The following is a 26,226-nucleotide window of genomic DNA, read 5'->3' on the forward strand; positions in this document are numbered from 1 at the left end:
ATATATTGGTTTTACAATAGCTAAGACCTTACACTAGTTGATGTCAATAATTCATCAATAAATGACTATTAAAAAAAAATTAAAATTAAAATAATAAAATACAAATTAATTAATTTTAAAATTTTATATGAATTTCATTAAAATTTTATTTGAAAATGTAATTATATTAAGTAAAAAAGAGAAATATGTATAATATCGATCCTCTAGAAAACCAACCCTTTTTTGGACTTTTTTTAGTTTTAGTTTTAGTGCTAAAACATTTTTGTCCTTGTCAGTTAGTTGAAACTGTTTAGTTATATAAGATAAAATACAATAATACAATAATAATGTTTAAGGAAGATATTGTATAATAATTTATAATAATTTGATTTTATCAAATTTTTGTATATAATATTTTATTTATATGCGAATTTTATTTGCTTTCAATTACAAATGCCACAACATTTGTATAACATATAATAAACAACAAGATACCATACAATTCCATAAATATATTAGTTAACTGTTACGTAATATCTACATTATTGATAAATTAATTAAATGAAACAATTAATTCATTAGAAATAAATTAATAATATAAAAGAGTAAGAATAAATAGTAGTAATCACTATCGCCGTGTTATATTTTAATCGGTTAAGCAGCGTTTTTAAATCGATCTATAATAAATATTGTAATATATAAATATTCAACAATATGTGTGCGAATATATACAAAATTATTTCTATACTAATCTTCAATATATTTGTTGCATTAATGTGGACCCTGTTTTACAATTCGGAAAATTATGTTATTATTGTCTGTGCCAGCCAAAATATAATGATTATTTGCATAGTAGAATGGCACCATCGTTCGTAAATTATTTACGATGTGTTGCAATTTCATTTGGAATTTCTGAAAACAATCACGATCATAAGATCTTATAATCATCGTATCAATGCATTTTATAAGAAATTTTTGATAAAAAGAAGAAAAAGGATATGCTTATAAAGGTGTAAAACTAGACAGTATTAAATTGGTTAGTAATTATTATTTATTTTGAGTATTAAATGTACTAACAACAATGCTTTTAATACTCAAAATATGTATTAATTACTAGCCAATTTAATAATGTCCAGTATTACATTTTTATAAGCATAAAAACAGAGAATTTATTCTTATTTATGGATAAGAAAGATATAATAACTTTACCCCTGCAAACATATATTCATAAACATAAAACCGTCCACTCTGGGTTGTAACAATTACGAACACATCGCTATCGCCAAAACCTGCATAAGAAAATTCATATATTATGTGCTTAATAAGTCTTCTAACTACATTAATTTATCATTTTGATAATCATACCGTCGGTATAGAAGCATTCAATTCCATTAATCTGGTGGAAATGAAAAATACTTTGATAACTATCAAAATTTCGAGACTTGGGGTTGTATTTGTAAATGTTTACGGCGTTCGTATCGGGATTATCCAGCAGGACGAAATGATCTATTCCCTGCGACAGACTTTTCACGTAACGACTTCTGCTTGCAAACGTTCTTAACTGTTGGAACTATAAGAAGAAATATAGTTATTATTGCAAAAAGATTGATTTTTGCATAACTTTTATACACTTCGTAATTTTTAAGTAAAGTTATCAGATTTTATTTTGTAACTCTTCTATAATTGACTTTTATATTATTGAATTGTCTAGAAAGCGTAAATTGAAACAGTGAAATGTAATATTTATCTCTTAAAAAATATTTTTTATATTTTGCTGTTCCAATTTATATTTCATAGAAGTTCTATTTACGTTTCTGTTACTCTTCCCTTACATTCGACTTACGCTCCGATTTTTATTTTCACCGGACGTTATATCTATATAAGTTAATTTTGTGTATGTCACAATTTTTTGAATGTTAAAAGATTAATGTCAATTGTTCTCTCTCGTTTCTATCTGAGCAATTATTGTACCTTTTCTGTTGTCGGATCAAATCGGTATAATAAAGATTCCGAAGACTCGCCGAAGCAACCGATGAGAAGAAATATTTCGTGACCGATCTTGAAGATCTGGATGGACCAAGCACCATCCGTAGGGATTTCTTGCACTAATTCTTGCTTCATTTCTTCTTGTTTCTCTGGTGTGTTTCTTGTTAAATGCATTCTATAAAGCAAAGTATTTGCGCGATGTGTTGCACGTGCTTTATCATAATATACTGCTAGAACTATATATAAATTGTCTGCAAAATAAGCATTACATTATTTTTTAGATTTTCATTAATTTTTTGTTGTAATACATTGAAAGAAAAGTGTAGGTATTTATGGCTATGATTGAATGTTAAAGTAATTATAAGCGTATTTTTATTAAAAAATGGGAAATTAGATATTAAACAATAATATATAAACAATAAAAAGTAATTTTAAAAAGATATTTGTCTATTTTCCCAAAAGATTCCTAAAAGCCATCTAAAAAGTTCTTATTTATGGTTAAGACCAAGGTTAAGACATTAAAAAAGATATTATAGCTTTACCTCTGCAAATATTCATAAATGTAAAATAATATTGTATTCATTTTTACTAACATAGTTGTAGATATTTTTAAAAACTAAAGTAAAAGCAAATTTTTTTTTAAAACAAGTGCCATCTATTTATTTATGAAACAAAATAAAAAATTTCGACGAGAGTCGTAAGTATTTTAATTAGAATGATGTTTAAGTTTTTAATCTCAGTTCACTAGAAGATTTGAAATTGTCAATCATACAGAGTTAAAATAAATCTCTTGTTAATAAATTATTATTAATATTTTGTTCATTTAAAGATTAAAAAATTACAATCTTCAAACAATGATAAATAAAAAAAAGTGATTTTGAAAAATATTTACGTTTTCTTAAAAGAAAATTGTAAAAATCTCTTAAAAAATCAACACAATAAAATAAAAGCCCCTTAAATTATATTATATAATTGTTAGTGTATAATTACAATACATAACCTTTTTTTTCATCAATGTAACACACATTGCATGTTATTATTACTAACTAATTATAGCAATAATAATTAATTTAACATTCAATTATCACAAATATCAAATACTTTTTTCTTGTAACAGATTATCTAATATATTACGCATACCGTCGTGTTTGAAAATCTTGACGTCTTTCCAGTATCCTTCTATCCTATTAAACACGTCTTCGTGATTCGTTTTAAGATCATTTGACTTCACGGAAATTGTAGTGTACTCCGGTCTGGTTCCCGTCGAGGTACATTCCTTGCTGCTTGAAATGATGTTCGTTATTACTTTCACACCGAGCATTTCATCCGGATCATGAAAGTCCTTTGTGATCTCCCCGGGATTCATTTCCCGCGATTGCATTTGCGTAGTTCTGCTCGCGTTGTCGGACTCAATGAGCTTAACCACAGATTGATACGTACACGAACAGTTGTCCGGTAGCCCGCAAAATGTACCGGGCCGCTCGCTGTACATGTTCAACCTGATCTCGCTCTCATCGAAGTATATTACGTCGATCTTGCTGACATTGGTCCCAGGTATCTCCAAGCCCTTTTCCTCCTCTAGATAAAAAAAGACGTTGCCCAAGGTTTCGGAGATTTGCGTGCTGTATTTGACATTTTGCTCGATTATTCTCCATTGGTCCTCCACAGTCTTAATAGTTTTATTTATCTTCTCTTGGGAATTGTTGATGAAACGCAGATTCACGCCATTCACCAAACCGGAACTACTTATATTTTGAATCCGAACCTTTTCCTTGAAAATCTGATGAAAGAAATAATCATAGAAATTTATTTATTTCAGTATGTAAGCTGCAATGTATTACAAATGCAATACAAAATTTTTTAAAATCGTTTTTTCGTTAAATATTATTTTTTACATCAAAGTTTGACTCTTAAATATCAAAATTAGCTTGAATATTTTGCATTTTTTAAATTGCAATGATTCAAGTTTGATTTTTAATTTTTAATAATTTAATTTGAAATTTTCTCTAGAACATGTTCTCTTATCTCTCTCTCTATAATAAAGTTTTAAAGATTCTTTTAGTGTTATACTGACGAGATCACCAAAGATTTCGATATCTCCATCGATATTTTGTACACCGACGTCATACTCCTTTATTACATCGATATTGTTGATTTGTGGCGCAACAACGTCTCCATCGATTATTAAATCTTCCTTGAAAGTTTTTACGCCATTTATTATTTGTATCTCATTAATGTCATTTAGAACAAAATCAGATGGATAAATCCCATTAATTTTTCCTATATTTGCATTGCCTAAAATACACAGCAGAGAGAATAAAAATGTTAAATTCTTCCTTCGTGCATTGAAATAATTCCGTCATCGAAACTATCAAAGCTCTTATCTTTCTCTCTCAAAAATAATGAAAAAGATTGCATCATAAGTTTATGGATTAATAAATTCTGTGAAAATTTGTCAATATTCATATTCACTAAGTTGTAAATTGAAATGGGGACAGTGCCAGAAAAAAAAATAAATTTTTATCAAATTATAATTTTAAATAAATTTAAAACACAGATTCCAGCAAGCACCAACTAAAGTTAACAGTTATATTGTTGAGTAGGAAATTATAACTAACAGTTATATAACTTTAGTTGGCGTTTGCTGGGATAATTTCTAATTATTTACCTGTCACTGTAACGACACCGTTAAAATTCACATCGCACGAGATATTGTGATCTCCGCTGAGGGTTACGCGATCCTTCACAAACTCATTGAAGTCTACATTATCCAAATACTCCAAATACACGTCGCCCAGCACCTCGAGCTCTTCGAAAACGATGTTGTCCGGCATAACGTCGCTGGCACGGACTGCCGCGTTGACGGATGCGTTGATATCGGGGTCGTTCACGTAGAGCCTCTCGATCATGACGTCCCTGAGGAACGTCACCGGACCGACAATCGTGTCTTCGTGATTCTGCCTGACGACAGAATTGTTGAACTCGAGGATGTCCACGTCGTTGATCTTGGCAATACCTAGGTCGCCGGTCACCGTCAGACTTTGCACGACGAAGTCTTCCTCGAAGATCTTCGTTCCCTTGATCTCGATGAGTTCGCTTCTGACCACGGAGTCCGATATTATGCGTTGTATTTCGTCAATCTCTGTGTAATTCGCGCTGACCGCCCACGCGCGGACGTCCTTCTCAAAAGTCACGTCTCCTGTGATAATTTGATCCTTGTCTTTGGTCACTGCGTTATTTAATAGATAAGAGATGGAGCCGGGACTGTCCAATGGTAAGTCCCAGGAAACATTTCCGTACACTTCCAAGAGATCGATATTTTCTGCGGGAATGTACAATAAGCTGTCGTATAACTGTAACATTGCAAAGAAAAGCAAAAGCAAAGAAATTATTTTTTAGGATAAATCTTGAACAAAAGATTGATAAGATTTGATGACTGAAAAGATTCAATGGTTGCATCAAAAGTATTAGAGCAGAGCAATTAATTTTTAATAAATTAAATATTTAAAAAAATAGTTTTAAATTAATCCCTCGATTTATGCAAAGTTCTATTTTACATAAAATCGCATAAATAAAGTCTATCAATAAAAAAAAACATACGTAAGAGAAAAACTTATGTATTGAAATTTATACGTAAATATGTGTTCAATGCTCATTTATCAATGTAATACCTTTACACTTTTGTGTCACATTACCTAATATTCACTCTAAATTTTTACTTAGAGCATATTCTTTTTCGTAATTTTTTAAAGTTTTTGCAATTAATTTTTTCGTCTACTAAAAAAGACCTACAGTGTTATTACGAAAATACCTTATTACGTTTGCAGGTAACGTAAATAAACCGGGAAAATTTAATTCGTATTTGAATCAAAGAGATTCAATTCGATTTAATTTGACCTTATAAGTGTTCGATTCGTATACATCTCTAATTTATACCTCTAAAGTTTTTGTTTAAGAAAATGTATTTTCACATATTAATTTGAATTAAAAGGAACTTTATTTTTTATTATATGGTTTTGTTACTATATTAGTTACTATTGTTTAATTTTATTTTTCTTTAATGATTAGCAAGATCAATCACTTGATTTAAATATATAAAAAATTCTAGAAGAGATGTAAACTTTCTCAACACTTTTGACAATCATTTTTTATAAAAAAAGTCTAAGAGGTATGATAAAATTCTGAAATGATAAAATTGTATAGAAATTTTTAAAAATTATTTAAGAAATTTCAAGAAAAATTTTTATCAGAGAAAATCACGAATTAGTAATCTATAAATAATCGACTTGATGTGCAAGTCTCGGACCAAGATAGAAAAATGAAAATCTTTATTCTTACCTCGCGTACGTTGCGTCCATTAATTTTGGGAATATTCACGTCGCCCTCGACAAACAGATCGGAAAACGTTACGTTCCCCGTGATCGTCAAAGGCTCGTCCACCCACATCAACTGCGATACATTTCGTTCGTTGATGAAGTCCGTTGTGACGTTGTCGGAGATGACAACTTGAGCGGAGAAGTGTCCCGTTATCGTTTGCTCCTTCGATTTCAAGAGAACGCTGGCGATCATATCATCAAAATTCCTTCCACGAAGAGACGTCAGCGTTATATTTTGAACCACTAACTCCTCGATGCTTCTCTCCGACGGTATCACGATGTCGCTTTGCGACAGTTCCTCCAAGAAGCTCTCGGTTGATCGCCCGTCCACCTGTTCGACCATCAGGTTCTCCACGGTCAGGTCACCGTCGATGATAATGTCACTCAGATCAGAACTCGTCACATCCATCAGTCGCGTCAAATTCATCTCGATCCCGTTCAATCTCTCTACCTCCAAGTTCTCTACGTGAAACTCTGATACCTTCAAGAATGACAATTGGTGATTGTCGTCGACGCAAAGCCCGTCCTCGAAAAGGACCTCGCGATCATTGACCAAATGAACGTCGAGATTGTCGACGAACACGCGACGTGCTCGAGCAACGGGAAGTTCTATGTTTCCTGAAAAATTCACAGAAGTCTCGTTCATAATGTCGTCCACACTGACACCGTTGAAAGCCAGGGTGATGATATCATTCGCTCGCAGAGTCTCCAAATGCAGCCTTCCCCGGATTGTCAGCGATTCTGGTTCGACTTTGAAGAAACTTTCGTTGGGACTGTTCTCGTCGAAGAACTGATCGACGTGGAAGTTTTCGAAGCGTAGATTAGTGAAGTCGCTCGGTATCTCCTCCATCGTGGTGTACAGAAAGTCGCTCTCCGCGAAACCATTCAGATACTTTGCATCGAGTTTGTCGATAGTAATGCCGGCCTCTAAAGTGATCTCTTCAGTGATCGTCTGATTAGTGGATTTTGTCCAGTATCGATCGAACATGTCGGTCACGTTTACCGGGACGTCTTCCACGAAGAGTTCCGCTGCATTCTCGACCTGGATGTTTTCGACATACAGATCACCCAGTATCGTGACATTTTGGTAGATCTGAAGCTGCTCGGGTATGTTTATCATAGACTCGTTTGTGTCAATCACGAGATCCTCGGTGACGTAAAGTTTCGCCAATTTTAATTTTCCTTTGAAGAAATTTAAATGCAAATATTAAATATAATATTATGTACTTATGTATCAGTACTTTATTGTAAAAAATAAATTATTGAGAAAAATGAAAATAGAAAAAGTGTCCCATTGTGCCTTGTTCTCCTATATAATATATGAAAAAGTGATTATTGATTTGATACTACTCTTTTTTGAGTAGATTGTTTACTTAAAAATAATTTTATATTTCTTATATAACATATTTAACACACAACAATGATAAATATATCACATTGATTGTTAAAATCATAATTGTTGTCTATCACAATTGATGAAATTGATTAACAAATTACGTTACCCTTAATAACATTTTCGCGAGACTTTCGCGCAGCTTCTTCAATTGGCACTCCATTAATCCTTTCCGCGGATAAATTTTTAATGTATAACGTTTTTGCATAGAAGTCGTCGAAGCTCTGATTTGTTGTTATTGTCATAAGTTTATCGGCAGAAATTCCATTCACCATTTGTGCCGTAAGATTCAGAATTTCTAGCGAGTTTACGTACGTGATTGTACCTGTGATAAAATAAAATGAAATGGTAATCAAATATTGCTATAAAATTTATCATCAAACGCTTTCATACACTGAAAAAAATTTACTAAATTAAAATAAATATTTTTTCAAATAGTACCACGCAGAAATTTTGTAAAAAATAAATAATATTTATATATTATCTTATTTGAAATAAATATTATTGATTTTTTAAAAAATATTATAAATGCTATATAATTATATACAAAATATTTAGTCTATATTTTAAAAATACATATTGAATTAAGATTTTATGATTTTTTTCTTTTATATATGAAGTATGTATAAAAACATAATAAAGTATAATATATGAATTAATAATATTAATATATAATGTAATATTTTATACACATTTTACATATATGAAAGAAAAAAATTATAAAATCTTTATTGAATATATTTTAAAATATAAATCTAATCTAACTTTTTATATATATTTTATATATACTTTATATATACTCGCATTACATATTCTTGTGCGCCTTGTGGAACGACATGAAGTATTTGTATAATCAACATAAAATTTTTTACATCAAAGTAAAAGGCTTCTAGGAATTTTCATTAACTAGTAAATATTTTGCGTATCTACTGTACTCTGGAGTTTCCATCGTTTTGCACAGTTAAGACAATTAAGAACAACAAACTGTTATACTCAACCTTTAATTTTCTGATTACGGTTAATGATGAACAGATCGTCGATCAATTGATCGATGACTGTCCCGTTCAAGCTTGTGATCTTTAACTTCGGGACAGTCAGGTTGGAATGCAGTATAACGGTGTCGTTTGTATACTCGACGGAGTTACTTGCAATGGCAGACGCGAGTCCATCATCATCATCTCGTAACATCCAATCTGCGGGAAGCAAATCGATGTGCATAAAAAAATATATCCTATCGCGGAAATATTCAATTTTCATCGAACTTACATTCGGGCGTTATTCCGCAAAGAGACTCAACTTCGAGATCGTGTACAATAACATTCTTTGCACGTAATGGCTTCATAAGATGTTGTTCATCCTCCGACAGGATCATTTTCTCTAACTGCACATCCATGTCATTTACAAAATCTACGTGCATTTTATCAATCACCAACTCATCCAGATATACATCGGCAGCTACAATCTTTTCCTTGAACCCTTCCAGCATAGCCGCATTTGCCCTCGTCTCCGGCTGTAACTTCGCATATTCTGCCTGGATATCGTGGACACTACGATTGAGCTCGTCCATAGCTCTCACAATCTGAGAAGGTGGCAGAATGTCTTCCTCAGATGCAATTTCTATGTCGTCCACTCTGCCAGATTGTAAAATCACACTGTCGAAATTCACTGGTTCCGAAATTGTCAAATTCTCCGAAGACGGTAAGAGAAACTTCCAGAAAGCCTCAGCTTCAATTAAGGCCGGCATTCTCGCTTGTAATATTTCAATCAGCTTCGCCAAGCATTTTTTTGTGGCATCAGTATCCCCCATGTTGTTATCTACAGTAATAAAAATTTCTTATTATTTTATTTTAAATTTTTTAAAAGGCTTAATATGTTCATAATATCAAAGAAAGGCACATTTTGTTTAATATGTAACAGCTCGTGATAACTATATGTATATACAACACATTAATCATTATTAAGATAATTAGTATAAGAATATATAATTAATAAAAATATAGAATTAATTTAAAAATTTATAAGATAAAAATTGAAAATGTCCCGTAGATATTTTATACTAAAAAAATCCTTGAACAAAATTAAAGTTAAAATCTTAATCTATGAATATATTTAAGTATTTTTTTAATTTATAAACTTATATAATATATTTATAGTGTAATATGTAATATATTTTTATTGTGTAATAAAAAAATATGAAAATATTATTATACGTAATAATTAAATAATATTATTACGAGATAATTAAGTACAGCTCTTTTTATAATAGTTGCTCTTTTATAATGAAAGAAAAAGTAATCAGTAATTATTTATACCTATTGGTACCGAAGTTATCTCGATTTGCCATTGTTCCACCCAGTATAGATCTTTTTCTAGAAGAATCAATGTTATGTTCAGCATATTTTCGTTCATTGAGACTGTCATATCAACTATTTTTTGATTATTAAAATATTTAACATCTTCACTCTTCCAATCAGATGTACTATGAAATTTGTACAATTGGAGGATATTCTGTAAATTATTTGTCGTACAATTATCATATCATTGAATTCAATTGAAATCAATTTTAATATTGATTTTACACTCACATCATGAGCCATAATTACGAAAGTATTGCCGTCCAAGTGAAAAGTACTTATCAGGCTATGTGATTCGATGTCAGGAAGACTAAACCAATCTAGCAATTCTCCTCCTAAGAACCAATTACAATTAAAAATATTTTTAATATAAAAATAAGAAATATTTTGTATTTGTGTTACAATCGCTTCTTGTTAAAATTTTTGTGTTGAATTTTTAAGATACCCGAATGTTAATTCAACATGATTTAATTTAATGAATAAACACGATAGTACTATCTAAATATTTTGCGTTAAATTCAATATATTTCGTAGTACTAAAATAACATAGTTTGAATAAATGAACAAATAATATGAAAACAATATATTTAAAAAATTCTAAAGTTTACAAATAAATAAATTATACATGTTAATTTAATATATCATAAATGTTAATTTTAATAAAAAATAATTAAAAAATTGAGTAATCTTAAATTTCAACAAACTTGTATCTTTATTTCAATATTATGTAATAGTCTTAAAAAGAGCATAATATACGATTGTTTTGATAATAATATAATACTATTATTATCAAAACAATCGTATATTATGCTCTTTTTAAGACTATTACATAATATTGAAATAAAGATACAAGTTTGTTGAAATTTAAGATTACTCAATTTTTTAATTATTTTTTATTAAAATTAACATTTATGATATATTAAATTAACATGTATAATTTATTTATTTGTAAACTTTAGAATTTTTTAAATATATTGTTTTCATATTATTTGTTTATTTATTCAAACTATGTTATTTTAGTACTACGAAATATATTGAATTTAACGCAAAAGGTTTTAAATTTTGATTTGAAGATACTTTCTGTTTGATATTTTTTTTCTTCCAAACTCATTTTAAAATTATTATTAAATGAAAAAAATATTTTCCTCGGTAAATAACTACATGTACAAAATTGCTTCTTAAGTTATTCTTTTTTCTATGTAGTTGTTCTTTCTTTCTTAACATATTTATTTTGTATTAAACTAGAACATTACAGGCGCGCGCTGCGCGCGCGCTATTTGACTTTTCACTTTAAAAATAATAATCATTGCAATTTGATCTTCTCTATCTTTCTCTATCTTTTGTTTACATAAATCAAACGTCTTCGGCAATTTTGAATAAAAAATGTAAAGTTTAATTATACATATATATACATACATACATACATACCTACATACCTACCTAGATACAGACCAACATACATACCTACTTGCATACTTACTGCTACCTAGCTACCCAGCTACATATTTATCTAGTTACGCTCGCTCGTTGCTCACTCCCTCCTTCCCTTTTTCACTCACTCACTCGCTCACTCCTGGCTCACTCCTCGCTCACTCCTCGCTCACTCCTGGCTCACTCCTGGCTCACTCCTCGCTCACTCCTCGCTCACTCCTGGCTCACTCCTCGCTCACTCCTCGCTCACTCCTGGCTCACTCCCGGCTCATTCCCCGCTCACTCCTGGCTCACTCCTGGCTCACTCTTGGCTTACTTCTAACTCACTCCTGGCTCACTCCTGTCTTACTCCTGACTCACTTCTGGCTCACTCCCGGCTCACTCCCGGTTCACTCCCGGTTCACTCCCGGCTCACTCCCGGCTCACTCCCGGTTCACTCCCGGCTCACTCCCGGCTCACTCCCGGCTCACTCCCGGCTCACTCCCGGCTCACTCCCGGCTTACTCCTGGCTCACTCCTCGCTTACTCCTCGCTCACTCCTCGCTCACTCCTCGCTCACTCCTGGCTCACTCCTGGCTCACTCCCGGCTCACTCCTCGCTCACTCCTGGCTCACTCCTGGCTCACTCTTGGCTCACTTCTGACTCACTCCCGGCTCACTCCCGGTTCACTCCCGGTTCACTCCCGGTTCACTCCCGGCTCACTCCCGGCTCACTCCCGGCTTACTCCTGGCTCACTCCTCGCTCACTCCTCGCTCACTCCTGGCTCACTCCTCGCTCACTCCTTGCTCACTCCTCGCTCACTCCTGGCTCACTCCCGGCTCACTCCTCGCTCACTCCTGGCTCACTCCTGGCTTACTCTTGACTCACTTCTGGCTCACTCCCGGCTCACTCCCGGCTCACTCCCGGCTCACTCCCGGCTCACTCCCGGCTTACTCCTGGTTCACTCCCGGCTCACTCCTCGCTCACTCCTGGCTCACTCCTCGCTCACTCCTGGCTCACTCCTCGCTCACTCCTGGCTCACTCCTGGCTCATTCCCGGCTCACTCTCGGCTTACTCCTGGCTCACTCCCGGCTCACTCCTCGCTCACTCCTGGCTCACTCCTCGCTCACTCCTGGCTCACTCCTCGCTCAGTCACTCGCTCCCTCCTCGCTCCCTCCTCGCTCCCTTCTCGCTCCCTCTTCACTCACTCCTCTCTCACTTCTCACTCACTTCTCGCTCACTCACTTGCTCACTCCGTGCTTCCTCCTCGCTTCGCGCGCGCTACTTAACTCTTTATTTTTTACTTTTTAAAAATAAATTACAACAATAAATGTATAAATAATATTCGGCATCGCGGAAAAGCGACAACAATAAACTTCGAGAAATGCGAGCAATCGAGCAATCGACTTTACATGCCTTTTTTTAGATAGGATAGGATTAACACAAAAATTCGGATGAAACATGTGAAATGTGTTGAATTTAACACAAATTTTTTTGCTGCATACTTCAGGCAATGTTTTATTTAAAAAAAATAAGAGGAGCAACTTTTTGTCGAATGTACTAACCGTCCCAGCAGAGCACGTCGCTCGGCCCTAAGTCGTTTATCATTAGGACGAAGTTGAAGTCGCCGTGGACGTAGTAATGTACCGAAGTCGGACGTGCGGTCGACAGAAACTGTATCCTTACGATGTTGTTGTCCTTGAATTCATACACTTCGGAACCGATCGACGGATTCTCATCATTGCTTTGGGCGAAAACAATAATCGTCGATTGCCGATAATTGAATGCGGTGATCGATACCGCGCCGATCGTTATCACCTCGTCGACGACGTCCATGTATGTGCCGCTCCATCGATAAATTCTGCACGGAAAGAATGTTTTTGCTAAGAATTTTGCTTGTGTGTGTTTAAAATTAAGTTTTTTAAATACTTCAACAAAATTCCTTTCATATGCAATTTGATGGCAGCTCGAGAAAGATAAAAATTCAAAAAAATTAAACATTTATCTCAGCACATTTGTTTTTGTTGTACATTTCAAGACACGATGTAAAAGGGAAAATAAATTTACTTTAAATTTATCTTTCTTTTAGAAATAAACCTGCGAGACTCACACGGATGGTACGGGAAATTTGTCAGCGTTGTTAGCGATGATGAGATAGAGTTGGTCGGCCTGTGTGAAAAATTTAGCGTCTACGGGGATTTCCTTGTATCCTATGGTGTGGCGGAATTGCAGCGGTTGATTCGGTTTTGCTGTGTGAAGATTGCATAGACTAGACTTGTAACACACTAACAAGTAACTGGTGTCCTGCCACATGATGCTCTGTGATATCATAATTGACGCAGCTTGTTTATATCGTGATACAATGGGTCGTAAGTAAAATTAAACATATTAAAAATGTAATGAAAGCGTTATGTATAAAGTCGAGATCATTGCCAATCAATGAAGGAATATAAACAACTTAATATAATTACATTTTTAAATAAATAATAATATTTTAATCATATTTGTATGGAAGTTAGATCTAAAACTGTCAGTTAATTTGCAATTTTCTTTAAGTTTTATTATTTTAATATTTTTCTTAAACACTAAAACAATATGATTTACTAATGATTTTTCAACGACTAGTGCGACGACTCTACTTATGAAAGTTATTATTCATATTGTATTATATTTTATAAAATAATATAATGTTTGAAAAATATACTAACCATTTAAAAAAATAAGAGATACGAAGAGGAGAATATTTTATTTTATTAGAATTTATTTTATTAGAAATATTTCTCACGTTCAAAGATTAAAATTGATATTGATATCAAAAAAGTGACTTATACCCTGACAAACTTAACAAAGGACTTCTTTCTAATCCGATAAACTTCACGTAACCCGTTGTAGGTCTCGTTCCAGTAAGTTGCATTGAGAGAAGGTGTCATTATGCGATTGCCATCGAGTATGAATACCCCATCGAGCATATCTATTATGAACGGTTGATGTTCGCTCATTATTGGAATCTGCCATGCTCTGTCCCAATGTACTCTATACGATTTTTCTTGCACTATAAACAAAATGTTTGCTTATGTTTCTTATTAAAAAAAATTATTTCTATTTGATCTAGAGCGTCTTATTATATATTTTTAAAAATTTCTCAGTCTTTTTATGTAATATAAGAATTATATATATAAAGGCATATAGAAATTTTGAAAATACGTTTATTAATAGGCATGTTCGAATTTTTTTAAGTACAATTTTTTAAGTTAAATTTGTTATATGAACTTACCTGGTAATGTCTCTTGGATATGAATTTTGATAAATTCTATCTTCGATTGCCGTAGTTTCTCATTCAGATATTCATTCAAGTCTGCCGCATGCACGAAAAGTAATAACAGAGAGATATAACTCACCAACTGTAATATGACAAAAATCGAAGAAATTTTAATGTTTTAATGATTATTTCTTTCACATTTATACCGGAAAAGATAACAGTACTCACGAATAAAAAGAGAAATTTCATGGTTTTATGATTTTGATTATGAATGCCGTCGTTCTACCGAATCCGTTCACAGCGAATGCTGTACGAACAGTGAGAAATTTTCGGAAACAGTCCGCATGATATTCGAGTGACCTTCTTAATCGCGCATATGAAAAGCAAAGTATGAATACAGTAAACGTAAATAGATAACAGAACATATTTCCTTTTCGGAAGTTTATCCGAACATATATCTACTAATTGTAAGAAATAGATGTATATGTGGAATCAATATTATGAAGAGCAGAATATAAATATGAATGGATTTTCATTTTAAACCTAATTATATGTATCCTAATATGAGCAAATTGAAGATAATGCATGTGCTATCTGCCTATAGAAATATGTGTGATCATATCCACAAGACAGCACACAATATTTAAGGATAAATATTAATAAATGTTTATTATTATTGATTTTCTTTTAATATTAATGTTGTATAAATATTTTGTGTACTATATTATATTTAAAACTAAGTTGAGTAAGTTAATGTTTATTTTTTACTTATTTTTAATATTGCTTTTAATATTACTTATTTATTATTATTTATTAATTAAAGTAAAAAGTAAATATTTATAAAATATTAAAATAATTATTATAAATATTTTGTAAATTTTTTATAAATAAAATGTGCTATTTGGGAATACATCGTATTGGAAATCGAGACAAATTAATGAATATAATATACAAGAATAAAAAAGAATTCTTCAAAAAATATGTGTTAAAAATGGATTAACTTCCTCGAAAGATAAATCCAGAGATTTAACTTCCTGGATAGTTTAGAATCATAAGATTTAAGACATTTCATGTTTTAGTCCGTTCTTAAAAGATATCTAATATTTTTAACATTGTGCTGTCCGGGAAGTTAAATCTCAAATTCATATTTTAGTTTTCCTTTAATATTTCACTTAAAGCAATATTATTTAACGTGTCTATCCTGTCAGCAGAAAAACGCAAATTAATTCGTAAACTATATTCGTAAAGCTTAGCAATAATATTTTACGGGATAATAAATTCTTTGCATTCGAATTCGCCTTTAATCGCAACGAATTGCAAGATAATTCCGTCTGTCCTTCTAAGCCTCCAAGTTTCAGCGTTTAACCGCCAAAGTCATACGAATTTGACGACAACGGATAACGTCTCCATGTCCGTGCGTCGTCGCGGCAAATGTCATTTCGAAATTTCAAAGCACAATTCAAGAGCGATTTAAATTTCCGCGCTTGCGCGAGGGGGCAGTATCGCGCGCGCTCCGATTGGCCGCACGGCGACGAACGGCGAATCGGGACGGGCGCGGTCTCGAAACGCGGCGCTGCGGCGGCGGCCGCATTCCCCGCTCCGGCTTTGACCACTCGGGGGTTATACCGTGCCACTGTGCCATCGCGCGAGTACGTGCTACACCGCTGCGTTCCGTTACATCGAGAAAAACGAAGCGATTTCAAAATTTCAGTCACTCGGACGTCGGTCTCCCTCCACGTTCCTTCTCGCCCGCGTTACGGGGACGTCCCGTTTTCGTTCTCGCGTTCTCCGTTGTTTTCCATTCTCGAGATCGGGAAGGGAAGGCCGCAGAGCTCCCGACTTTCCGTCCGCCGGCGTCCCGGCGGAACGCGGCCGCGCAGCTGCGCGTGCGAACGGGAGTGCGCGCGCTCGCGCGTGCGTCGTGTGCCACTAGTGCGTAGTGAGTGAGAAAGAGAGAAAGAGAGAGAGAGAGAGAGAGCGCGCGCGCCTGTGTGCGTGCGTGGATGCATGCGTGCGTGCGGCGGTGCGCGCGCGCGCGCTCCGCTCGCGAGTGATCCGAGATCGCGCCCCGTGTCGTGCGCGTTCGTGTATGCGAGCGCGAACCGCGTGCGGGCGGTTCCCACACGAGCCGACGTCGTCGTCCGTGCAACAAGTGTCAGGAGAGGACGCACGGCGGTGTTGGTGAGCGCGGTAGCGTTTAGAACTCTGCGCGTTGATACACGGTGAGACGCGCGTGCTGGTGGCGGTGGTGGTGGTGGTGCACGGTGTTGCTGGAATCGGCTGGCGCGCGTGACAGGATCTCCTCGCTCGAGGATCGGTGCGGCAAATCCGTACGTCGTCGTCACCACCGACGTCACGGCGACGTGCCTGAAGGAAGGAGACCGTCACCGTCGGCGAGGGCGCCGGGATGGGCTGCGCCGTGAGCACCACCGGCGAGAAGGAGGCCGCCGAGCGGTCCAAGAAGATCGACAAGGACCTCCGCGCTGATGGCGAGCGCGCCGCCAGCGAGGTCAAGCTCCTGCTGCTCGGTAAGTGCTCGTTATTCCTCGTCGTTCCTCGGGGATGGCTCGCCGTGGCTCGCCTAACTGCCCGCTCCGAGTAGTTGACGCGCGTTCGCTCGCGCGCGCGCGCGCGGAAGACGTCGGGACTTCCGGACGTGACCGGGTCTCCCGGTTTTACGGTCCCGGTTTCGAGGTTTCCGTTTCTCGGGACGACGAGACGGTAGATTTGCATCCCTTTGCTCGACGGCGCGCCTATACGTACGCCGATCTCCTTCTCCTTCTGTCTTCTCTTTCTCACTCTCTTTCTCTTTCTTCTTCCCCCCTTTCCTTCTCCTCGTACGAGTCGTACGTCGTCTTGTCTCGGTATCGCGTATCGGACACACACCATGCCGAACGCTCCCGAAGGCAGGCGCCGCCGATCGTGGTGGCCCACGGTCTCTGTGAGATCACGCCTGCAGTTCCTCTAGCCAGCCGCGTGCCGTTTCCTTTTTTTACGCGCTTTTCCTCCTTCCTTCCGTGAATCACGAGCGCGTGAGTCTTGCCGAGTCTCTTGGGAGGAAACGCTATTGGGAAGAGAATTATTATTAGATCCCATTTAAGCGTTTGATCCTCGTTTCCGACGTACCGCGATGTGTCCTCCTTCCATCCTGGAGTTCTCACGAAAATAGTCGTGGTAGTACGAGGTATACGTACGATTTCATGTGTATCTCCACGTAGATCCATCGAGCAGAATGATAATAATCACTTCCTATAATTTTGGGGTAATATTTTTTGTAAACTAAATTAAATTGAGAGTTGATAGCTTATAAAATTAATTCAGTTACGTTAAATGTTACATGAACAGAGCTAATTTAATTAAATTGCGTTAAATTAATTTCGGAAAGTATTATTTATTTATTATTTATTTATTAAATTAGAATGTTGTGATTAAAAAAAATATATTAATATTAGTGTAAATAACAAAACAATTATAATGTAGATCATTAAATAAACTTAATATTTGATTTGTAAATTAAATTTATGTTAAATCAAAAAGAAATATTTTTTATGTAAAAATATTTTTTTTCTCTTATAATTCTTTTCCTTTACATAAATTGTTAACTTAGAAAAAAGAGTCAGTAAATTAAAATTAAATAATTAATTTATGTTTTGTTTGTTTTTTAAATAATTAATTTATGTTTTAAAATAACTTAATGACGTTAAAACTTAAAATTTTAATTAACTAAACTATTAACTTGTTTAATTACTCAATTCTGGTTTTTTTTACATATTGAATAGAAATTTATTTTTTAAATTACTTCATTACATCACAATTTTGAAAAACTTGCAATTAAAATTGCAAAAAAGGCATACGTAAATTTTTACAAAAATTCTGACATTTTTTGAAGTTTGACATCCGCTATGTTAAATTCATTTTGAACTTGTCAATTTTGATATGATTTAGTGACCCGAAAATCCTTTAAAGAAATATAATTGAAAGCTATAAATTGTCAATTATCTAATTTACTATTTTTCCACAGTAGATTCTATATTTAACCATGAATACCTTATTAATCATAGCTAAACATTTCATTCGAAGGCCAAAAGTCCTAATAGCATTCTATAGATCATTTAATTAATTTAATATTGACTACAAAGAAATTTCTCGTTGCGTATTGTATTCAACTTGTGCATGAAAATAGCCTTTTTGCAACTTTAATTATAAATCTCTCAAAATTGTGATGGAACAATTTGAAAACCGAAAACTTACCATTTCCAAAAAGCTACGCAAAATGACTTGTCCCCGTATGGTGTTTTTTCCCTTTAATTGTGTTATCAACCGGTCGTGTAATCAAGAAGGACCGCGATCTATCGGTGAGATTACATTTCTTTCGTTCGTCTTCGCCGCTCAGTTTCCTCTGTCTTATGAGAAATTTTCCTCTTTCTCCTACCAGAGCCTCGGAGTAGATCTTCACCTCGATGTTGTCTGATTATAAATTTATAATATATCTATAATAAAAAAATTATGTATTGTAAATTAATATATTTCCTAAATAATATTAGGTCTTTATATTTTTTTCTCAAAAATAGGTTTAAGTCCTAACCAGTGCGTTTTTCAAAAGACGATGTATATAACATTAAATACATGATCATATAAAAAATGAATTAATTCTTCTAGTTGACTATACTAGCAAATGTTTATTTATTAATTAAATTAATTTACATCAGCATTACGTTTCGACTTTCGATTTAGGCTCTTTTCAAGTGTGTCGAAAACATGGAATAAATTAAAAGTCATATAAAGACAAGTCTCGTATATATCATTTTATACATCATTGTAGAAAGAAAATTTTGTTTTAAATTATAAAAATTTTGCTTAAGAACATTTTACATTTTTGCTGCATGGTAATTCTTATTAATCAGTATATAAAATGTCTTCTATATTTCTAAGATTTCTAATATTTATAATACTTGATAGGCTGCCTAGTTGTGTTGTTTCCAAGCTTAGCATTCTACACACACGTTAAATCCGGTAAAGCAAACTTTGCAGTGCACTGATAAAAAAATGTGTTTGCGACTATGATTGCATAATAAAAGAATTGTATAATTAGGAATATCATTTTTATGGTAATTATTATTATTATATTAGTAATAATTACAACTATATACTATATGTTGTATAATTTAAAGTTGTATAATTTACAGTACAATTTTTTTTATAGTTGGCATCACTATAAGTATAAAGATGGTTATTATTACTAATATTATTGTAATAGTTACGATAAAGATGATATTTCTGATTATAATTATTTTACTATGCAAATATCATATATTTTTCTAGTAAGCACAGAAAAAAGCAAGTATCAAATTCACTTTTATATACTCAAATGAACGCGTTTTACATATGCAACAATATTCACGCAGCAATATATAATCTTCTTAAAAGAAATTGAAAATTTTGAATTTCAACAAAATTATAGTCTTATTTCAATACTATAATTGTTATCTCAAAAATATAATATAATTATTTAAATTATGATCCTCGATTTGAACATGTTGTATTTTTTATCCAACATTTTTTCCTTTCCATTCAAGAAAATTATTCTTAACTAACAAGAATATCATTTTCTTGGTTTAACTATATAAAATCTTAAAATAAATCTTTATTAAAGTAATTATTTTTATTTAATACAATCTAATCTCATTTCAAGATTTTTATTTTGTAACTACAGATACTGTCGAAATAATATTCTTTTTTTCTATGTATGTACAACGAAAAATTCTCTTCGTGTAGAACGGCTTCCTCTCCCCCGAGGATCCTCCCTGAAGTCCCGCGAAATCGAGCGGAAAATGACATTGCTCTGGGAGCAAGAGAAAGAGTTTTAAAGCGCAGCGGCTGACATTGCGTCTCTATAATCTACGCGACAACGAGGAGGCGTCTTTCCTAGCGGCACGGCGCCGCGCCGTTCGGTTAACGCGCTCTCGATCGCGCGAAAACGGATGTCTTTCTTTCTCGCGGGGCCCTCGACGTTCCTTCTGTTAGAGAGACTGTAGAACGGCCACGAAATTGCGGTACGTTTTAATCGCGCTTCCGTTCTCCCGCGCCCACCGAAAAACCACGATTGCATTTCGCCGCCGCCGCGGCGTCAGCCCTCCTGGAAGAAGGAAATTACACGTGTTCCTCTTTTTAACAGTAGAACTTGCGATCGATCGTACGTACTTGCATAGTCTACTCTTGTACATACATCTATTTTTATCAATGTACAGATTAACTTTTGTCTCGGTTTAACTTACTCTTTATTTTCTTCTGCATTTCTAAGAATTGAAATAAAATAAATTAAGCCGAAATTTAAGTGAATCTACATTGATAAAAATGTACGTTAAATATGAGAAAAGATGAAAAATCAGCAACTAAGAATATACAACCAAGATAATTCATCATGAAATTGGACTCAAGTTGAAGCTGAAACTCAAAAATACACACCAAAAAAATGAATCATCCACTGACTCATTTCTGTAAATTTATTTCTTCAGATTCGTGAATTGTCATAACTGTTTCTCTCTATATGATTAATGTGCTGTAGATAGTAATGTATTTAATTACGTGAAATTACTTGAACACAGAATTTTACACAAAAGAGATTAACCGTTCTTGTTTTGAGAATATCTTTATTGTCGATATGTTAAATATAGAAATGACATTAAATGAGCGCTGAACAGACACAACCTGCTTAAGTGAAGAAATGTTTATACGGTTTTATCAAGAAAAATATATATATTCATTGTTCAATAATAAGCCGAGAGAGAATTTTTTAATTCTGTTATTATCAAATAATTGTATTGTGTTTATTAGATATTAATTATTATAATATTGAAATAAAAATATATTTTGTTGAATTATCAAATTCTTTAAAGAAGATACGTAAGCAAAACGAACGTTGTTATATTATATTCTTACTTATAAAAATTAAACAGCGATTATTAAAAAATATATTACTTTAAATTTAATACTAATATTTTTTCTGCCTATTATTCTCGTTATTGTCACCAAATGTTAAGTATATAACGGAGATTCGATGCCAGTATTAAACATCCAGTATCGTTCAAAGTTGTCACTGAAAAAAAAAAAAATTGAAACTCTCGATCGAAGTTCGAAGTCGCTCAATGTAGAATCGCGGATGTAGAACGCGTGTGGCGTTACGGGAAATACTTGAATCATCGGCTACGTGTGAATCATGAGATTACGTCTCTCTGGGATCGCGCGGAATTATCTTCGTTTTGTTCGGGAGGGGGGGGGGGGCATTGCTCTTCCTGGGAGGGGAAAACGAGTACTGGTCTCCGCAATAATCGGCGGGACCGATTGTCAATCGGATGAAACTCGTCAGTCGGGAATGCCGATAATCAATCGGTTATAATTGGATTCATTTGTTACACAGTTGGATACGTTCTGAACGAAGTCTCGAGCGCGAGCGTTTATTTGCATAAACTCAAATTGATTCGAAAACAGCCCGCGAGTCTATAGAATGCATTAAATAAGTTGCGTTAACAATGCACGACATGACGGCTATTTTAATTATTATTGTGCCAAGGGAAACGCGCAAACTTTTCTCGGTTATACTATCGATCACTGCATTTATATTTATTATGTTACTTATTATACCAATATATTATATATATAATAACATAACAGTATTTGATAATAATATAATAATATTTCATATGTTTTTAGTACAATTAGATATAATTATTAAATGCTCATTTTACTCATATATACATATATGGTTAAAATTTAAGGTGCTGGGGAATCCGGCAAGTCCACGATAGTGAAGCAAATGAAAATTATTCACGAGACCGGCTACAGTAAAGAGGAATGTGAGCAATATACCCCAGTGGTGTACAGCAATACAATACAAAGTTTAATGACGATAATCAGGGCCATGGGGGACCTTAGAATCGACTTTGCTGAACCCAGTAAAGCGGTAAGTTCTTTGCATTCTTTTGCTGGATTGCCACAAAATTTATTGCTTTCAAGAAAAATTGGGAATGTGATTTTTCGAATTCAAGTGATGGTCTTAATTATGAGTTGAGTCATAATTAATTAAATTTGTTAAATCAAATATTTTACATATATATATTAATAAAATTGTAGCATTTTTTATATTACAAAAATTTTTGTAATTCTAATATGGAATCACTTTCTTAAATTGCTGATATTTAGGGAAAAATCGGAAAGTTATTATTAATAATCTTTCTGTAACATAACATATGTATATTAATTACACACAAACTCATAATTAGAGTTTATATAGTACATAAAATTTATACATTAAAAAATTTTTTGAATTTATATAATAATATCGGTTTACTGAATATAATTTTTTTCAAATTGTAATATTTAATACTTACATTGACATTAAAATTGTTTAAAATGTTTGGTCGTTGAATTTACACGAATTAATGAAAATTATTTTAGCCTTATTAAAAGATCCATAATTGGGACCATTATCCTTATGCTTTTCTTTTTATCATAAAGTAGTCAACATTATTTTTACTACTTTTTTGTCTAGAAGCTTTTTAATTTTTTTAATTTTAATTTCTTTGAAGTAACTCGGAACGGAAAGGATTACTTTATCTATAGAATTTGTAATAGACAGCAAACTTTTTACTTCAATATAATGATATCGTGCATTATTAACTGCACTTAGCTTACTTTCTCGTGCCCCACTGGGCGCAATAGATAATCGGCCTTGTTTTGCGTTGTAGGATATGGCGCGACAATTTTTCACCCTAGCATCGGCGGCGGAGGAGGGCGAGCTGACCGGGGAACTAGTGCTATTAATGAAGCGATTATGGCAGGACCCGGGACTACAGCTCTGTTTCTCGCGTAGCAGGGAATATCAGCTCAACGACTCGGCAGCGTACTACCTTAACGCACTTGACCGCATAACGCAGCACAATTACATCCCGACGCAGCAGGATGTTCTACGAACGCGCGTCAAAACCACCGGAATCGTAGAGACGCATTTCTCTTTCAAGGGGTTACACTTTAAGTACGCTGCGTACCTTACATACCAAAGATATTTAATGCCTCTTAATCAATTCATGATATTGAATAAATTATTTATAAATATTTATACTTAATATATGTATTATAACAATATATATACTTAAAACCATTATCTATGAAGCATATACCGGTGTCCCTCTACTTCTGACTATTTCAACGAATTTTTGGATATATATGCTATTAATTAAAAATAAAATCGTAGATTATAATAAAACTGATTAAGCACTGATTAATTTGTGATTTAAATTAAATAATTTTATAATATAATAAATTGTTAATAGTTATATTTAAAAGTTTTATTTTTTATTGTTAGAGTTATATCTGCGTTTAAGTTAAACATTAATTTTATAATAGAAAATAGTAGAATCTACAACTTTTAATGACAGTGTCGACATCGTTATGTCGTATGTATTATCGTTAAAATATGAACGATATGAACATTATCGTTAATAATTGCGCAGAATAGGTCTCTATGAAGTACATAAAAAATTATTTTGTATAAATTGTATGTGTATGTGTATATAATTTAGGTAAAATAATACTAAGAATATGTAAATTTAAACGATATATACAATAGCAGTTTAGTGCACTCAATGCTATGTTATTATTCTTTATATGATCAAATTAATTTACCGAAATCTCAGAACATAACTCCATTATTATAAGTAGAGGGATACCTGTATTTGTCAAGTCACAATTGTTGTATACAAAAAATATCTTATTATGATTTATAGATAAGGTAATTAATTATAATATAAGGTATATTATAATATATTGTTTCCTCTTTGCAGAATGTTCGATGTTGGTGGCCAACGGTCTGAGAGAAAGAAGTGGATACATTGTTTCGAGGGTGTCACTGCGATCATTTTTTGTGTCGCTTTGAGCGGTTATGACCTGGTGTTGGCGGAGGATGAGGAGATGAATAGAATGATAGAATCGATGAAGCTGTTCGACTCGATTTGTAATAGCAAGTGGTTTGTTGAAACGTCGATCATACTGTTCCTGAATAAAAAAGACCTGTTTGAAGAGAAGATCACCAGGAGTCCGCTCACCATCTGCTTTCCGGAGTACAAGGGCGCCAACACCTATGAGGAGTGCTCCTCTTATATTCAGATGAGGTTTGAGAATCTGAACAAGAGGAAGGAGCAGAAGCAAATCTACACGCATTTTACGTGCGCTACAGACACGTCCAATATACAATTTGTGTTCGACGCTGTGACCGATGTAATAATCAAGAATAACTTGAGTAATTGTGGGTTACTGAGTTAAACATTCCAATATTCGATCAGCTAACTATTGAAAGGATGTATTTTAACGTATTTTATATTGACAAGTCGTTGATCTCCACCGGAGAATGTACGGGAGAACGACGAAGAGACTGATCGAAAATTTTAAGAGAGACGTATCCGTAAACGATTATAATTATTAGTTATGCGAGGATTTTATTTACATACACATTAGGCTCTTGGAATATTTTATCATCGTGTAACTCTTTATTCGATCCTACAGTTTTTAATGAAATATTGTTTATAAAAAATTTTCATAAATTTATCTGAATTTCTAGTACGACTGTTACTGCTTAACTTATTGATTTTATACTCGGCGATTAGACAATAAAATATTCTCGAAATTACGAACAAAATCTATTTATGATATTCGGGAGTCAAATTTCAAGTTAGAATATTTTACGTTGTTGCCAAGAATTTTTTTACGCACTGTTTATGAATATCTAGAAATTATTTTTTGGAAATCAATACGTACATTGATTTGATCAAATAATTATAATTTCAAAAGGATTTTAATTTCTTATAGTGTTTATCGTTCCTTATGTTAAATTCTTATTAATCTTTTTTTTGTAAAGACGACGATACTTATTTTCAAACAGTGTGAAGAAAAAAAGGGGACAAAAATTAAAGGCGATAATGTAAAATATATCGTTCACTTCCGATTGAAAAGATCATGTTTCTTTATTTCCGCTAAATGTATTTAACGTACTAACCAAGAACTAGATAGCTATTAATTTAGTGATATCTCCTTGTATATAATTTATTATGCTAAAAGCGATTATGTACTAAGTGACAACGCGTCTCTGCTCATATCTACTTGCATTATAATGACAAATAGAAATTCAACGGACATCGAACACAGCTCTCTGTGCTTCTTTTTTACAGTATACATATATTTATCAATTTGAGAGGAAAATTTTTATACAAGCTTCTCTTTTTATATATATACGTATTAATAAGTAATAAAACCGCGAGAAATGCCGACCTCATTTCTCGATTCGCCAAACGAATCTAATGATAAAGTTAGTATTAGTGCACAAGACAAATCGAAATCAAATCTCTTTATACAGCTTAGATCAATAAATGAAATCTTTTTTTTTTAAGAGCCGATGTTTTCTTCGTTCCCGAGTGATCTC

General features: G+C 33.6%; 2 protein-coding genes across 4 annotated transcripts; one reads left to right on the forward strand and one right to left on the reverse strand.

The window, feature by feature from the left end:
- Positions 1–378: 378 nt before the first annotated feature.
- Positions 379–15,488, reverse strand: LOC105829427. Its single transcript, XM_036283799.1, has 18 exons — positions 14,985–15,488; positions 14,772–14,898; positions 14,329–14,549; positions 13,608–13,816; positions 13,063–13,358; positions 10,320–10,423; positions 10,047–10,242; positions 9,001–9,549; positions 8,733–8,927; positions 7,844–8,059; positions 6,304–7,523; positions 4,634–5,318; positions 4,040–4,260; positions 3,106–3,745; positions 1,951–2,216; positions 1,345–1,549; positions 1,189–1,268; positions 379–891 (listed from the first exon to the last, which is right to left on the reverse strand). Exons 1-18 carry the CDS (start codon positions 15,003–15,005, stop codon positions 751–753), a joined length of 5,592 nt encoding a protein of 1,863 aa, XP_036139692.1. The 5' UTR covers positions 15,006–15,488; the 3' UTR covers positions 379–750.
- Positions 13,783–26,193, forward strand: LOC105835934 (guanine nucleotide-binding protein G(i) subunit alpha). Of its 3 annotated transcripts, none has more exons than XM_036283796.1 (4): positions 13,783–13,866; positions 22,532–22,716; positions 23,501–23,787; positions 24,596–26,193. In XM_036283796.1, exons 1-4 carry the CDS (start codon positions 13,809–13,811, stop codon positions 25,071–25,073), a joined length of 1,008 nt encoding a protein of 335 aa, XP_036139689.1. In that variant the 5' UTR covers positions 13,783–13,808; the 3' UTR covers positions 25,074–26,193. The 3 variants fall into 3 exon arrangements, with proteins under 3 accessions (XP_036139689.1, XP_012535052.1, XP_012535053.1); XM_012679598.2 differs by lacking the exon at positions 13,783–13,866 and adding an exon at positions 17,164–17,284; XM_012679599.3 differs by lacking the exon at positions 13,783–13,866 and adding an exon at positions 17,894–18,018.
- The last annotated feature ends 33 nt before the right edge of the window (positions 26,194–26,226 follow it).

The sequence above is a fragment of the Monomorium pharaonis genome, chromosome 3, assembly GCF_013373865.1.
Source record: "Monomorium pharaonis isolate MP-MQ-018 chromosome 3, ASM1337386v2, whole genome shotgun sequence".
In the NCBI taxonomy this organism is placed as follows: domain Eukaryota; kingdom Metazoa; phylum Arthropoda; class Insecta; order Hymenoptera; family Formicidae; genus Monomorium; species Monomorium pharaonis.

What these genes read in the sequence shown, in the direction of transcription:
- LOC105835934 (XM_012679598.2), top strand. Translation starts at nt 17,164, where the DNA reads ATGGGCTGCGCCGTGAGCACCACCGGCGAGAAGGAGGCCGCCGAGCGG. An exon ending in GGTCAAGCTCCTGCTGCTCG is followed by an intron (nt 17,285 to 22,531) that starts GTAAGTGCTCGT and finishes TTAAAATTTAAG; the next exon opens with GTGCTGGGGAATCCGGCAAG. An exon ending in TTGCTGAACCCAGTAAAGCG is followed by an intron (nt 22,717 to 23,500) that starts GTAAGTTCTTTG and finishes TTTGCGTTGTAG; the next exon opens with GATATGGCGCGACAATTTTT.
- LOC105829427 (XM_036283799.1), bottom strand. Translation starts at nt 15,005, where the DNA reads ATGAAATTTCTCTTTTTATTC. An exon ending in TATCCAAGAGACATTACCAG is followed by an intron (nt 14,550 to 14,771) that starts GTAAGTTCATAT and finishes TTTTGTTTATAG; the next exon opens with TGCAAGAAAAATCGTATAGA. An exon ending in CGGTGTCGTTACAGTGACAG is followed by an intron (nt 4,261 to 4,633) that starts GTAAATAATTAG and finishes TGTGTATTTTAG; the next exon opens with GCAATGCAAATATAGGAAAA.